The sequence below is a fragment of the Falco biarmicus genome, chromosome Z (genome assembly GCF_023638135.1).
Source record: "Falco biarmicus isolate bFalBia1 chromosome Z, bFalBia1.pri, whole genome shotgun sequence".
Taxonomy (NCBI): domain Eukaryota; kingdom Metazoa; phylum Chordata; class Aves; order Falconiformes; family Falconidae; genus Falco; species Falco biarmicus.
In genome coordinates, this window is record NC_079311.1 from 47,392,890 (window position 1) to 47,405,364 (window position 12,475).

General features: G+C 43.4%; 1 protein-coding gene across 1 annotated transcript in view; it reads left to right on the forward strand.

Annotated features, from left to right (window-relative positions):
- The first annotated feature begins 3,580 nt into the window (after window positions 1–3,580).
- Window positions 3,581–12,475, forward strand: part of RORB (RAR related orphan receptor B) — a 144,479-nt gene continuing 135,584 nt past the window's right edge. The window contains exon 1 of the mRNA XM_056325496.1: window positions 3,581–4,024. Within this exon, the coding sequence (XP_056181471.1) occupies window positions 4,018–4,024 (7 nt within the window). The 5' untranslated portion in view covers window positions 3,581–4,017. The remainder of the gene's footprint in view (window positions 4,025–12,475) is intronic.

Consider the following 12,475-nt stretch of genomic DNA (forward strand, 5'->3'; position numbering starts at 1 on the left):
TTCTAAGATGCAAACTATCATTCTAATGTTCGTGGTGTTTTAGGGTTAATGCAGCTTTGACCAGCAGTTATATCCTTACAGCCTGTCTTTTCAGTTACTGGCCACTTTAGGTAAACGTGGGGGAATTCTCACCTAGTATCCACCCTTGTTCACAGATATATTTCAGTGAGCACATTTTATACACTGATCCAGTGACTGACACTGTACCTAAAGCAGGGGAAACTCACTATACAACTTCTGCCATGAGGGCACAGAAGAACATATGAATGAAATGAGGCTTCAGTAACACTTATAAAAACAATGAATTTGTAGGAAAAAAAAAACCTTTAAATATACAAACTACATGAATTTTATGATAATTTTGCAGTATTGTAGAAAAAAATCCAGGTTTAAATGTCATGAAGTATTTACAGGAGTTGAGATTCGGTCTTTGTGGCTAGGGATATATTTTCATCTCACAAGACAGAGGAAATAATCAAATATAGTTTTTCATTTTGATTTTTTCAAGTTTCTGGTTATCCCGTCATGCATAATGCATTACATTCTTAGCTTCTAAAACTAAACTGGCATAATTAAAGATTTTAAATTACTAAATATTGTTTCTGATGCTGTCAGGATTTTAAAACAATTTTACCAGTTTGGAAAAAAATATGCAGTTCTTGAGTTCAGTAACATTCTGTGGAAACAGTATGAAATTTCATGATGATTGCAAGGCTTTATAGGAGATAAACACAGTATAGTGTTTGTGCATGATTTCAGATTGCAGGCACAAAGAAATAGGAAAGAATTTAGAAAATTAATCTAAAGTGCAGAATCTATGAAAGAAGTTCAGGTTCCTGAGTCTGTCAATAACTCCATGCAGAAGTCATAAAATAGAAAAATTAGTAAGTCTTTCTCATGACTTACATAAAGTTAGGCATGTCTGGCAATGGGACCACACCTGCTGGAGACAGATGAGAAGAAAACTGTGACCAGTCTTGCTCCTATTGAATATAAGAAATAAATTTGGCTAGTGGATGCATCTGGCTTCCTTTCATGCCAGCAGAAATTAGCCATTGATATCCAAGAGAATGACATGAGGCCTTGCAGACACAGCTTGTTTTGACTATTTTCTATTCAGTTATTTTTAATGAAGCAACTAAATTAGGCATAACTTGCTACAGCTCTAATGAATATATGGCACATTATTAAAATGATAAAACTGTGTGGCCTTAAATATTGTCTTCAAAGATTTGCCATCAGAAGAGCTTTGGAAAAGGTGCTAATGAAAGTCAGTATTCTGAAAGACAATTTCTCATTGTTTAGTTTGCCATGAAAATATATTAGAAATTATTTTTTTCCTCTAAAATGTTTGTTTACATTTTGAAGTAAAACAACTTATTTATTGCATTTTAACTATTTTTGCCAAGCTTTTAATAAAGTTTTCCTCTGGCACTCATCTGAAATGAGAAATCCCATAAAAGACTTTTTGAAATCTAGGATAACTACCATCTTAAAAGAATAGTGGGATGAATTGTACCACTCAGTTTATTTAACTACTAAAGATATGTGTTCAGTTTTAAAACATACTATAAATTCCTGTATACCCTTAGATCATGTGGCTTTCCTGTCTGTTGTTTACCTGCTTCAGTATCTAATGGTTTCAGGCAGCCATATATTTTGGAATAAAGTATTCATAAATTGCCTGGTGCCCACAGACGTCCATGTATGTTTATTATAAATATCATTTCCACCATTAGTAGTGCCTAGCAGACAATATGTCATCCTAAGTATTAAAATAAAACTGCAAATTTAACAACTTGCTCCGGTTAGTGAAGAAGTTAGTTCAGACGTCATTATACATATTAGCGTGTGTAGTATGTATATATGTACATATACACAATACATAGAACTGTATCAGTTCAAGATAGATGAATAAACTAAAAGTCTACAAGGACTTCTGAAAACAGGTTAAAAAAAATCAGGGACCAAATTATTTGCAGTTTGTAGACAAAAAAACCCCCACAAATTTAAAAACAAAAGCCTGTAAATAAAATCAAAGTCAATTAAGAGAAAATAGTGCCATTTCAGTTTCTTCTCCACTGTCAAAAGCACTATATACTTTCCAAATAAAGGTGCACTGGTACCTAGTGCAATAGTGTAAGATATTCTGAATGCACTGCTTAGCAAGTAGACAGCTTGTTATTTGCCTATCAAAGTTTTGACTGGTATTAAAATGCAGCTTTACAATAATTAAATGTAATAACCATATTGGCATAGACAAGAACAACATGACTCAGAATATGAAAAAAGAGTAAAGAACTGCTTCCTGTAAACCTGTCACCTTGTTCCCCAGCAGTAAAGCTTTGCCAGTTTGCACCAAGAGTGGAAACTTCACTTTGTCTCCGGCTATGCTGATTCTTAACTTTTTCCCAGCAAAAGAGATCGTATCTATGATCTCTTGCATAACAGACCTAATAGAACCTCATCTGTTAATTCACATAGTAAAAAATACATCTACTGTGTCAGGTCCATATTTAACTTTAAAGTATCTCTCTTCGAAATGTATCCCATTTTGATTTATGAGGTCTATATGAATAATTTTGTATGACTATAATTCAGAAAAATCAGGGGGTTCCTTTTTCATTTTAGGCTTGGAGTTAGGAACTGTGATCCTTGGTACCTGGGACTTGTTTCTAAGATGACATACTGAGATGCTGTGTGATTGTGTTCCATGATTTACCATACAGGGCGAAAAAAACCCACCAGAACCACCCCAAAAAAACCCCAAGCCCAAAGCCCAAATCAAAACACCAAGAAGGTCCCGCAGGCTTTTTTTTTTTTTTTCTTCTTTTTTTCTTTTTTTTTCCCCCCCCATGGTCAAAACACCAGTTAGTTCAGAGGGGAAGTTCCAAGTCAGGAAAAAATCCTGCTGCCGGCAGAACAAACCCGTTTCTGCAGAACCGTCTGCTGGTTTTACACAGGGAAAACAAACTGCTTTCGAAGTCCAGATTCGCTCTTTAATGAGAAAATGACTCACCACCAAACTTTCCCATTCTTGTCGAAAAACGCAGCTCCCCGGTGACAATCACAGCGGGTGAGCGCTTTAACCTTCCTCCCCGGAGACACCCCCTCGCCTCTAATAATAAACAAAATAAATAAAAAAAAAATCGGGCACACGAGGGGATTTTCTGCGCCGGTTACCTTCCTCCAAAGCTCCAGAGCTCTGCAGACAACACTCATTTCTGTACCCCTAGGGCCAGCCCTGGCGACAGGCACAGACCCGCCAGCAGCCAGGCGCTCCCAAGAGCAGCAAAAGTTGCCGGGAACAGCCGGCGCGCAGCCCCGCGGAGCCGCACGCCCCCTGCGCGGCCGCGGCCGGGGCCGGGGCCGAGGCCGGGAGCGGGGCGATAGCGGTAGCGGTAGCGGTGGCGGTGGCGGTGGCGGTGGCGCGGTGCCGCCCGCGGCCGCGGTGCCGGGCGGGCCGTCGGCGATTGGCGGCGGCGCTGACAGCGGGCGGGGCCGTGCCGGCGGCACCGCCCGCCCCCCGCTATAAGCCTCTTTGCCGCTTTCTCGCTGGGTCTCACTCCCGCTCCGCGCGTCCTTGTGGCTGCGCAGTGGAAATCCGCACCGGGGAGCTGCTGAGGGGCGCCGGTGTCATGTGAAAGCGCACATGCTCCGCCATCCACGCAGCCCCCCCCTCTTCGTTCTCCGCGTGTTTTTCCTGTTTTTTCTAACGTAACTCCTTTCCTTCCCTCTCCCCTGCTTCGCCCCTAGCCACCCGCCGCCGCTCCGCGGCCCAGGCGACCCCCGCAGGGGCTCCGCGGCGGGCGGGCGCGGGGCGGCCGCCAGGGAGGAGCGCGCCCGGCGGCGGGCAGCCCGCGGAGCCGCGCCCCGCGGAGCCGCCCCGGAGGTATGGTTTTCCCGGCGGAGCAGAGCTGCGGCGGCTGCCGCCTCCGCGGGTGCTGAGACGGGATTTTTGTGGTGCTGTTCCCGGGCTCCCAGCTTCATGACTGCGCGGAGCGGGGAGCCAACACCATGCGAGGTAAGCGGGCCCGGGGGGCGGCTCTGTTCTGGGCAAACTGCCGGGGAAGGGGCCGGGAGGAGCCTTCGTGCCGGGGGAGAGGGTCGGCGGGAGAAAGTTGGCGGGTCGCGCCCGCCCGCCGCCGTGGCTGCTCGCGGCGTGTGCCCCGCACCCGCGGAGGACCGGTGGCCGGCCCCGAGCGCCCTCCGCCGCGGGAGGCGGGGGCGCCCCCGACGTACCTGTGCGAGAAAGCCCGGCGTCGCCCCGGGCCGCAGCGGGCGGGGTGGGAGGGAAGGGGCAAGTGCTTGGCGGTCGTGTCGCGAAGTCCCCACCCGCGGCTGTCCGTGGGGCGCGCTCGCCCTCGGCACTTGGCCCGTACCGCAGAATCCGCCTGCCTCTTGGCCCCGGGTCACTGCCGGCGGGGGGCGGCCTCCCCCTTCCCGCCCCAAAAGTTATTCTCAGTACTTCTTCCCTGCCTTCGCCCATTCACCGACCCGCACGTCGCCCGCGGGGCCCCTCTCCCCCGGGGTCGCTAGTGCGGCGGGCAGGACCGCGCTGCCGGGGGCCGCCGGGACCGCCGCGCTCTGCGGCAGCCCCCCGAGCCGGTGCCCCCTGCGCAGCCCTCCCTTGGAGGGCGGCCAGAGCCTCCCCCAGGGCTTGCAGCCCCCAGCCGGCGAGGGTCCCAACGGAGAGCACAGAGCATCCCCACCAACGGGACACCCCTCGGCGTGGGTGCTTGTCTTGAGGGCACGGCTGGGGCTGGAGAGGGGCTGCGTTCTGGGGCGGGCACGCCGGTCACCGAGGTGGCCGCGGAGGGGTGCGGGGGCGTAGGAACGCTTTTGTCACCCGTGTCCCAGGGCCAGGCGCTGCCGGGCCCCTTTCCCGGGCCAGGCGAGCACCGGGACGAGAGCAACACCCGCCGGCCCCGGGGGTTGCGCATGCGGCCCCCGTCTTCCACGCTCCCCTTTATCGCCCGGTTCTCGGCCCGGTTGCTTGCCTCGCCCCACGGCGTGGTAAAGGGGCAGCAATCAGTGGTCTTTCCAGGGGTGCAGGGGCGGGAGAGAAGGGCTTACGGGAACGGCACATGCTTGGGGTTGACAGCGACATTGCGTGCAATTTGCTTGGGTCTCCGGTTTGCCTTAACGGGTGGGGACGCACACGCTGAACAACTTTTAGCCGGGTTTTCCTCTTGTGGCGTAATCGGCTCCTGTAGCAGTGCCTTAGCAGCGCTAAGAAATCACGCGTTTGTGTAATTTTCTGTAAAGAAACTGTAATTTTGCCATTTACGCTGAGAAACGAAAAAAACTTTTTTTTTTTCTGGCTTTCCTTAGAAGATAGCATGTTCGCTTTGAGGCATCTGGCAATAACTTGCTAAACAGTATTTGTCTTTCATAAGAGCAACAGGAAACGGGAGAAAACTAAATTCTGTAAAGCGGCCTCTGTTGCACTCCAACCCCCCCCCCCCCTTTTTTTTTTTTTCTTTTGGCCCCTACCCCATCCGGAGCACCTCCAATGCGAGCAGAGCCGATCAGTGGCTCCGAGGGGGTGTTTTAGAACCAGGTCCGTTGGTGCCCCTTCTGCAGGAGCCCCGCGCCCCGCGTTCCCGGCGGTTTGCCCACCCGAGCGGCGGCCGCCCCCGCTTCTCCCCCCGCTCCGGGGCGGCCGGCGCTGCCGCGGCGCGCAGAGCCCCCCTCGGCGAGTGCCTGGTGAAAGGCCCCTCTCCCCTGGCCCGTTCCCTTAAAACATGGTCCGGGGCTGCCGAGCGGCCCTGGGCAGGAGGGGGGAGACGGATCTCTCCGCACACCTGGCGGCATCCCGTGTGGGGGGTGTCCGTGCTCCGCAGCCGCCTCCGCCGGCCCCTTGAGCTGCGCTGCTGTCCACGGAGAGGTGCGCGCTGCCCCTGGAATGCGAGTTTATCTTTGCGTCGTATTTAGGCTCGCTCAGTAGGGGATTTATGGCTGTGGGAGGAAGAAGGGCTGGGATGGAGGGAGGGGAAAAACAACAAACAGGCAACTTTCATCCTTACGCGAAACTGGTGTGCAAGAGGTTACCGAACCGATGCTTTGCATCAGGTGTATGTCAAGATGAGGACAGCGTCTGACACCACTTCAAATGAACAAGAACATTGTATGCTAATAGAGCATCTGTCCGTTGCATTTGTGACTTTCCTAATAAAGGAAATGCATGTATATCACAATTAACAGATTGTGGGCTTCCATGAATTAATGCTTTTAGACAGCTGTAAGCCTCCTGTGGAGATACACTTTTCAACTATGTTATAGTCACCATTGGGTTTGAAGGAAGAAGTGCTCACTCGCTCTCTTACGCATGTGAGCTCTTCCTCCAAACTTTCCCAGCTGAGCTGCATTGCTTCCAAGCCACAGTTGATGTGCTCAGCCTAACGTGCCTGGCGTGCAGAGGCTGCTGTGGTTGCTTACCTGCTCCATGTTAGAGATGGGGGCCAAGAACTTCTGAAAGCATCAGCCTGCTGCATCCCAAAGCACTGGGCAGCCATAGGGGCTGTCTGTCCTCCTATCCTATGGAAGCCCAGCCGGCTTTGGGGCACACCTCAGCTGTGGTACCGCTACATTATAGTCATTAGTCAAGTCCTGTCCAAAATAATAATTTCCTGTACTTCAAATCGTGGTTTTAATCCCTTTCAGGATGTATAGCCATGCTGACTTATAGCAGAACAGTATTCCAGTACAGGAGGCTGAACACTTGTGGGTTTGGTGCTCGCATTGTTATGGTAGGTTCAGATATTTTCCTTTGAACCGGGAATGAAAGTTCTGGAAGCTGATGACTTTCATACCTGTTTTTTATAGAGGCAAAGACAGGTACAAAAGAATTACATTTACAGTGACTGTTCATCACAGTCTTCCTTCTACCTGTCCCACTCCTGCCAACACCCTGCAAGGGTTTTGGAAACACTGAAGATGTACTTCACTATACTTTTTTAGAAAAAGAGGACTGAAAATGCACAAAAATCATTGTGCTGCTTAATGAAAAAGAAAATAAAACTTACGGGGTTTTATCTTGTAATATAATTTTTGTTAGACTGATCTGTAAAGTTTAAATCTGTTAGAAATTAGTGAATTCTGTATATAATGCAGCTGATAGGCAAACATTAAAAAAAAATGCCAAGTGTCAAAAAAAGAATGTAAAATCATGTAATTTTACTCTGGGCACAGGGTACCTGTACACACACAAAACCCAAGTGTACGATCACAGTTACTTGAGTTGTGAAAGTGACACTAAAGCAGTCATACAGAGTACCCCTTTTAATGAAAAAGTAATATTTAAGCTTTCTGTTGGGAGTCTTACTAAAAAGCTTTGTCCTTCATGTTTTCAAGAAAAGAAGCTCCGCAAACCCCTGAAGCCAACGTATTTGAGCAAGTTTTTTCTGTGTTTTCTCTTGTTGGTGTCAAGACTGAGCAATGATACATGTTACATAGTTACTCTGTTTTCTTAGCATCACTGTAATATTTGTAAGCAATTAGGGAAGTGTGAATCAAACAAAACCTACTGCAATATTGGCGAGAGGGCTTATTAAGTAACATATACAAATAGGCTGGATAACTGAGAAAGTTCTCCTTAATAGATGAGTGCAGGGAATTTTTATAAGCACATTAAAGCAAAGGAAACTTACTTCACAAGTTATTCCAGGAAAAATAAATATGACTGAATTTGATATATGTATTATTAATATCCTAAAATATGTGAACAAACACATTGACTGTTTAAAACAAAGGTGGTAAGAGAAAAGGGATACTGATTTTGACAGAAACAGGACCCTATCCTACCATAGCAAACCTTGTTTGTCACCGCAGCGTGGTGCATCGAGCTACTACTTACCTGAATAATGTTTTTTGACATCATTAAGACTGCTTGATACGTGATGGAGCACAAGTTTCTGGTGTTACGCCTTTGCAGGTCAGATTCTAAAAAATGGTAGTAAATGCTTAGAAAATCAGGAGTCAGTAATAAACAGTTACTGTGTTACTTAATAGCAAATACAAATGTGTATAGTTAATATAGAGTGACAGCTCTCTAGATCAAACGAAAATCAAACCTAAAGCTTGAGGGCCTATTGCAGGTACCTCTGCAATACTTCTACTTTGCATCATATTTACATCTTAAATTTATCTTTAATTGTTGTTATGTGGGGGACGGGAGGGAAAGGGAGTACATAATGAAAGTTCATCAATAGAAAACATTATCTGTTTTAATGTCATTAGAATTTTTACCATAGAAAATGTGTGGGGGTAGCTTTGATGCTTTTTGTTTGTTTGTTTGTTTTTAATGAGGAAATTGTTTTTGATTGATAGAAGTCTGGCAACCTGTAATATGACAGTTAATTTAAAAACTATGAAAATATCATGTGCATTAGCTGGAAACAATTTCTCTTCTGTGGTATGGGAAGTGTCTGATGTTGACTATTGACCTTTTACAAATACAGTGACAAACAATAACTTGGTTTACCCATTTGATGAAAGACATGATTGCAGGTAGAGATTGCTTAATTTGCGTTTTGTGATTAAAACTGTTGCAGTGTTTTGGGGGAAAATATACCAGGAGAAAAAAAAAACCAACATACGTTCTGGGTAAACTGGAAGTCAGAATTCCTTTTTAAATAGGTGCTGCTATACATGATATTCAGATGTGCCTATTAAGATAGGTATGGATGAGGTATACCTTTAACAGTACTGTGTGTTATTAAACAGTCACAGGAAGTAGGATCTGCCATAATACAGGTATTGGTTACATGATACAGGAAAACAAAATCAAAGGACTGAAAGATTCCCAAGCCATCCAAGAAATCATCTTCTTTCCTCTTAAACAGTGCAGTGAATTCTCACAAATCACAGTCTGTGCTATGAAACTGAAGAATGTATGCTTTTTAGCTGAAGACAAAAGATGTGCACAGGAGTAAATATTGATTGAACTAATCAGATGAATAGAAATGAGCTTTACTAGTGCACTAGTATAATGGGTTAACTAGCCCTTTCGTAGTCCATATGCTGCCCTTCCAACCCATGACCCTATCTATTGAGCTCTTAATGAGGGAAATCACAGGTGTTATAACGGTATTTATGATAAATTGGGCTAAATGTAATAGTTGTATAAGTAACCAGTTGTAGTTCCATAGAACAAAAGGGACATTATTAAAAAGAAAACAATAGAAACATTCAGCATTACTACACAACCATGAGCTAGTAGTAGTATTAGTGCTTACATGTTGTTTTACATTTCGAAGACTGCCCTAGATCACTTACTGTTGAGCTTCGTAATAAACCTATTCAATCAGCTTCAAACCAAAGTGTAAATTTTAAGAAACCTGATACACTTTAAATTAAACTCAAGTATCTTTAAAGAGCAGTTTTAACAGTTTTGTGCATTTAGCACAGTTGAGGCTTTCCATAATGATTTTCATAGACAAACTACAGATGTCAAAATGTTATTTTTTGTGCTTCATGTTTATCAAGTTCAATGTTTTTGTTCCTTCCGATTCTGTATGCAGTCTGGGCAAAGTCTGCAGTGCAGCTTTGAGAATAAGACATCACACGGTGTCATCGGGGTGGCACACAGAGGGTGCCTTTTGGATTGTGCTGTTTTCTAATTTCTAATATTGCTTTCATGAACATATTAAAAACTGATGTATGCATGGGATTGAGAATGGAATAAAGCTGTGATGGCCTGGTCCTTGTTTGACTGAACAATGCTTGCTTACTTGAGTGGTCCTATTGATGAGACATTTGGCCCTCTGGATTTTTGCTGTCTTGGAACTATTTTTTATAAAGCAGCATTGCTCTTGCTTAACTTTGCCAGACACATTCTGCTGGAAATTTATGCAAACAGAAAGACAGCTGTTTCTGTCTCTGCTACAAGTATATAGGCTAATTTAGTTTGACATAAATGTTGTTGTTTTGCTGTTAATGATGAATTATTTCGATGAATTGTCAATTACAATGCATCCACACAATTTTTAAGGAAGATCAACACTTTTATTGCTGCACAAAAATGCAATAAATTTAAAAAATCATATGTTTATCCAGATACGGATCATGGCCATTTAAACCCACATACTCATTAAAGAGTAAACGTCAAGTAATTACGCTTGCTTGACAGACATACTCATTTTGAAAGCATTTTCCTGTTATCATAGGCCTTGTTTATGTGAGTGGTTCAGCTAGATTTGATGGGACTACTCACATAAATAAGGCAAACTGAATTGAGGGTGTGTGTCCTGTGTCCCTTTGAAACCCAATGATGGTATTATGAGAAACATGAATGACTGTAAAGGCTTGTGGGGAATCAGTGTTTTAAGAAGCATGCTGTGTTAAAAAAAATCTTTTTACCCTGAAAACTGAATAAAATCACCTTCTATTCCGAACTGCCTACTAGTCTTTGGCTCAAGTGCAGCTGTTGGCTTGTCTGGAAATTCATATTTGCTGGGAAGCGGTGTTGGTAAACAAGCTACTGGTTTTCTCAGCTAATGCTGACATATAAAAAGTATTCAAAAACATTGTTCTTCTGCCAATTATTAATATATTCTTTTGCTTAATTGTTATCATTGTGCTGATTGCTACATTGCTGCTGGTAAATACTGGCCAAATCAATCTTTAAGTAAAGATTAGGAAAATGGATACATTTATATTTAGGCATGAGTATGCTACACAGGTATAAAACATTTTAGCATGGCTAAAGAAGCAGTATAATTCTAGGAGTAATTTTGACAATTATTATAAAGTCAGTCTTTAAAGTATTCTGTCTGCTTATAGATGTTCTTCAGGTGTCTCACAATTAACTGATTCCTTTTAGTTATCCATGATCTCTTCAGTTTCCTAAGCATGACAAACACCTTTTGCACCAAAATCATTCTTTTTAAAAGAGTCTTATTTCTGCTTGATTAATTCACAGTAGCCGTAAGTGACTTTATCCTTCAAAGTAACATTTCCAAACAAGACATGCATTCCCATTGCATTTAGTTTTTTCACTCTCTGAAGCAATTCTTTAGACTAAAAATGTCTTTACTCTTACAAGCAGTATGTGTTATGAGGGTTTTTTTGAGTGAAGGTGTTCATGAGGGGGGAAAAAAGCTAGATCAAAAGAACACAAAGAAGAAGTTGTTAAATTGCAGTTCAGTCTACTGTCAAAATAATGAGCTGTCAAGAGGGTAACATACTATGTTTTGGAGCAGGTTGTTGTTGGTCTCAGATGAAATTATGGTTCTTCTAAAATAAACTTCAAGTGTAAAAAGTGAAGACAAGGCTGTTTATAAATAAGCATCTCTTACATTACCATTCCCACTACAACAGGAGGTGAAGTGTTATAGGTTTTGTGCAATTTGATAATTTGGCAAGATTAGGTTATTTAGTGTGCATTACATGTCAAAAGCTTATACTTGTTTGAAAAATATTTGGATACTGTAGATGTTTCTGTTTGTTAGCTAGCAGAGCGAAAACTCGAGCAAAACATTTTCCAAAAGATTTATTGGAAATTAGAATCTTTTTTGGAGCATGACATCTTAATGAATTTCCTATATATGAACTATAAAACTGAGTTTAACAAAACTAAGGACAATATTTTTACTTTAAAATGTTGTTTCAAGACACTCATGTGTGTTTTCTTCTCTTTGTGTCTTGAAAAATATGCCTGATTTTACTAGGTGATGACAAACTTAAGAGCCTGACACAGGAGTGCTTTTTGGAAAACCTAACACTGCACTGCTACCACATTTTTCTTTGGCTGCTTGCACACTTCAACAGTGCAGAACCAGTTTTGCTCCTCAAAACAAGATGGAAAAATGAAGTAAATGTTATATTTCTGGTCCTGATTAAGTAGTGAAACAGGTGGTCTATTGTTTCTTTTCATATTTGTCTGTCTGGAAGATGAATGAAGTGGCAAGCTGGCTATGAAAAGCATTGCTTACTTCAGGGTGCATTGTTTGGGGGATTTTGTACAATATTTGTACAATGAACTGTATTTAGTATTTAATTGGAATGAACTGAAAGAAAGGCGAGACCATGCACAGCAACTGAGGCCAGATATTCAAATGCAGTGGGAGCACAAATATGAACAAGCACAGCACAGTCTAGTGGCACGGAGAGGTAATGGCACTAGAGAAGAAACGTATTTAGTAAGGCACGGTGCCATTCGGTGACTTCATGTTTGCGAAGAAAAAAACCCTTTTCTCTTGGAGAGTTCTGCTGATCACCAAGAAGAGACTATTTCAGTTTGTTTAGGAATTTTTTTCTTTCAATGTATTTGTGAAAAGTACACAAGAACTGTATTACTGGTATCTGTCAGCAGACTGGACTTCTCTTTGTAATGACACAAGTGATTCTCAGTATGCCAATACATAAGGATATGGAAATGTGATAAGAGAGATATCACTTAACTGTTTTTGTTGGGTTTTTTTAATGAACAGAAACCAATAATATATATGATATTATAGATGGTATGTAAGCA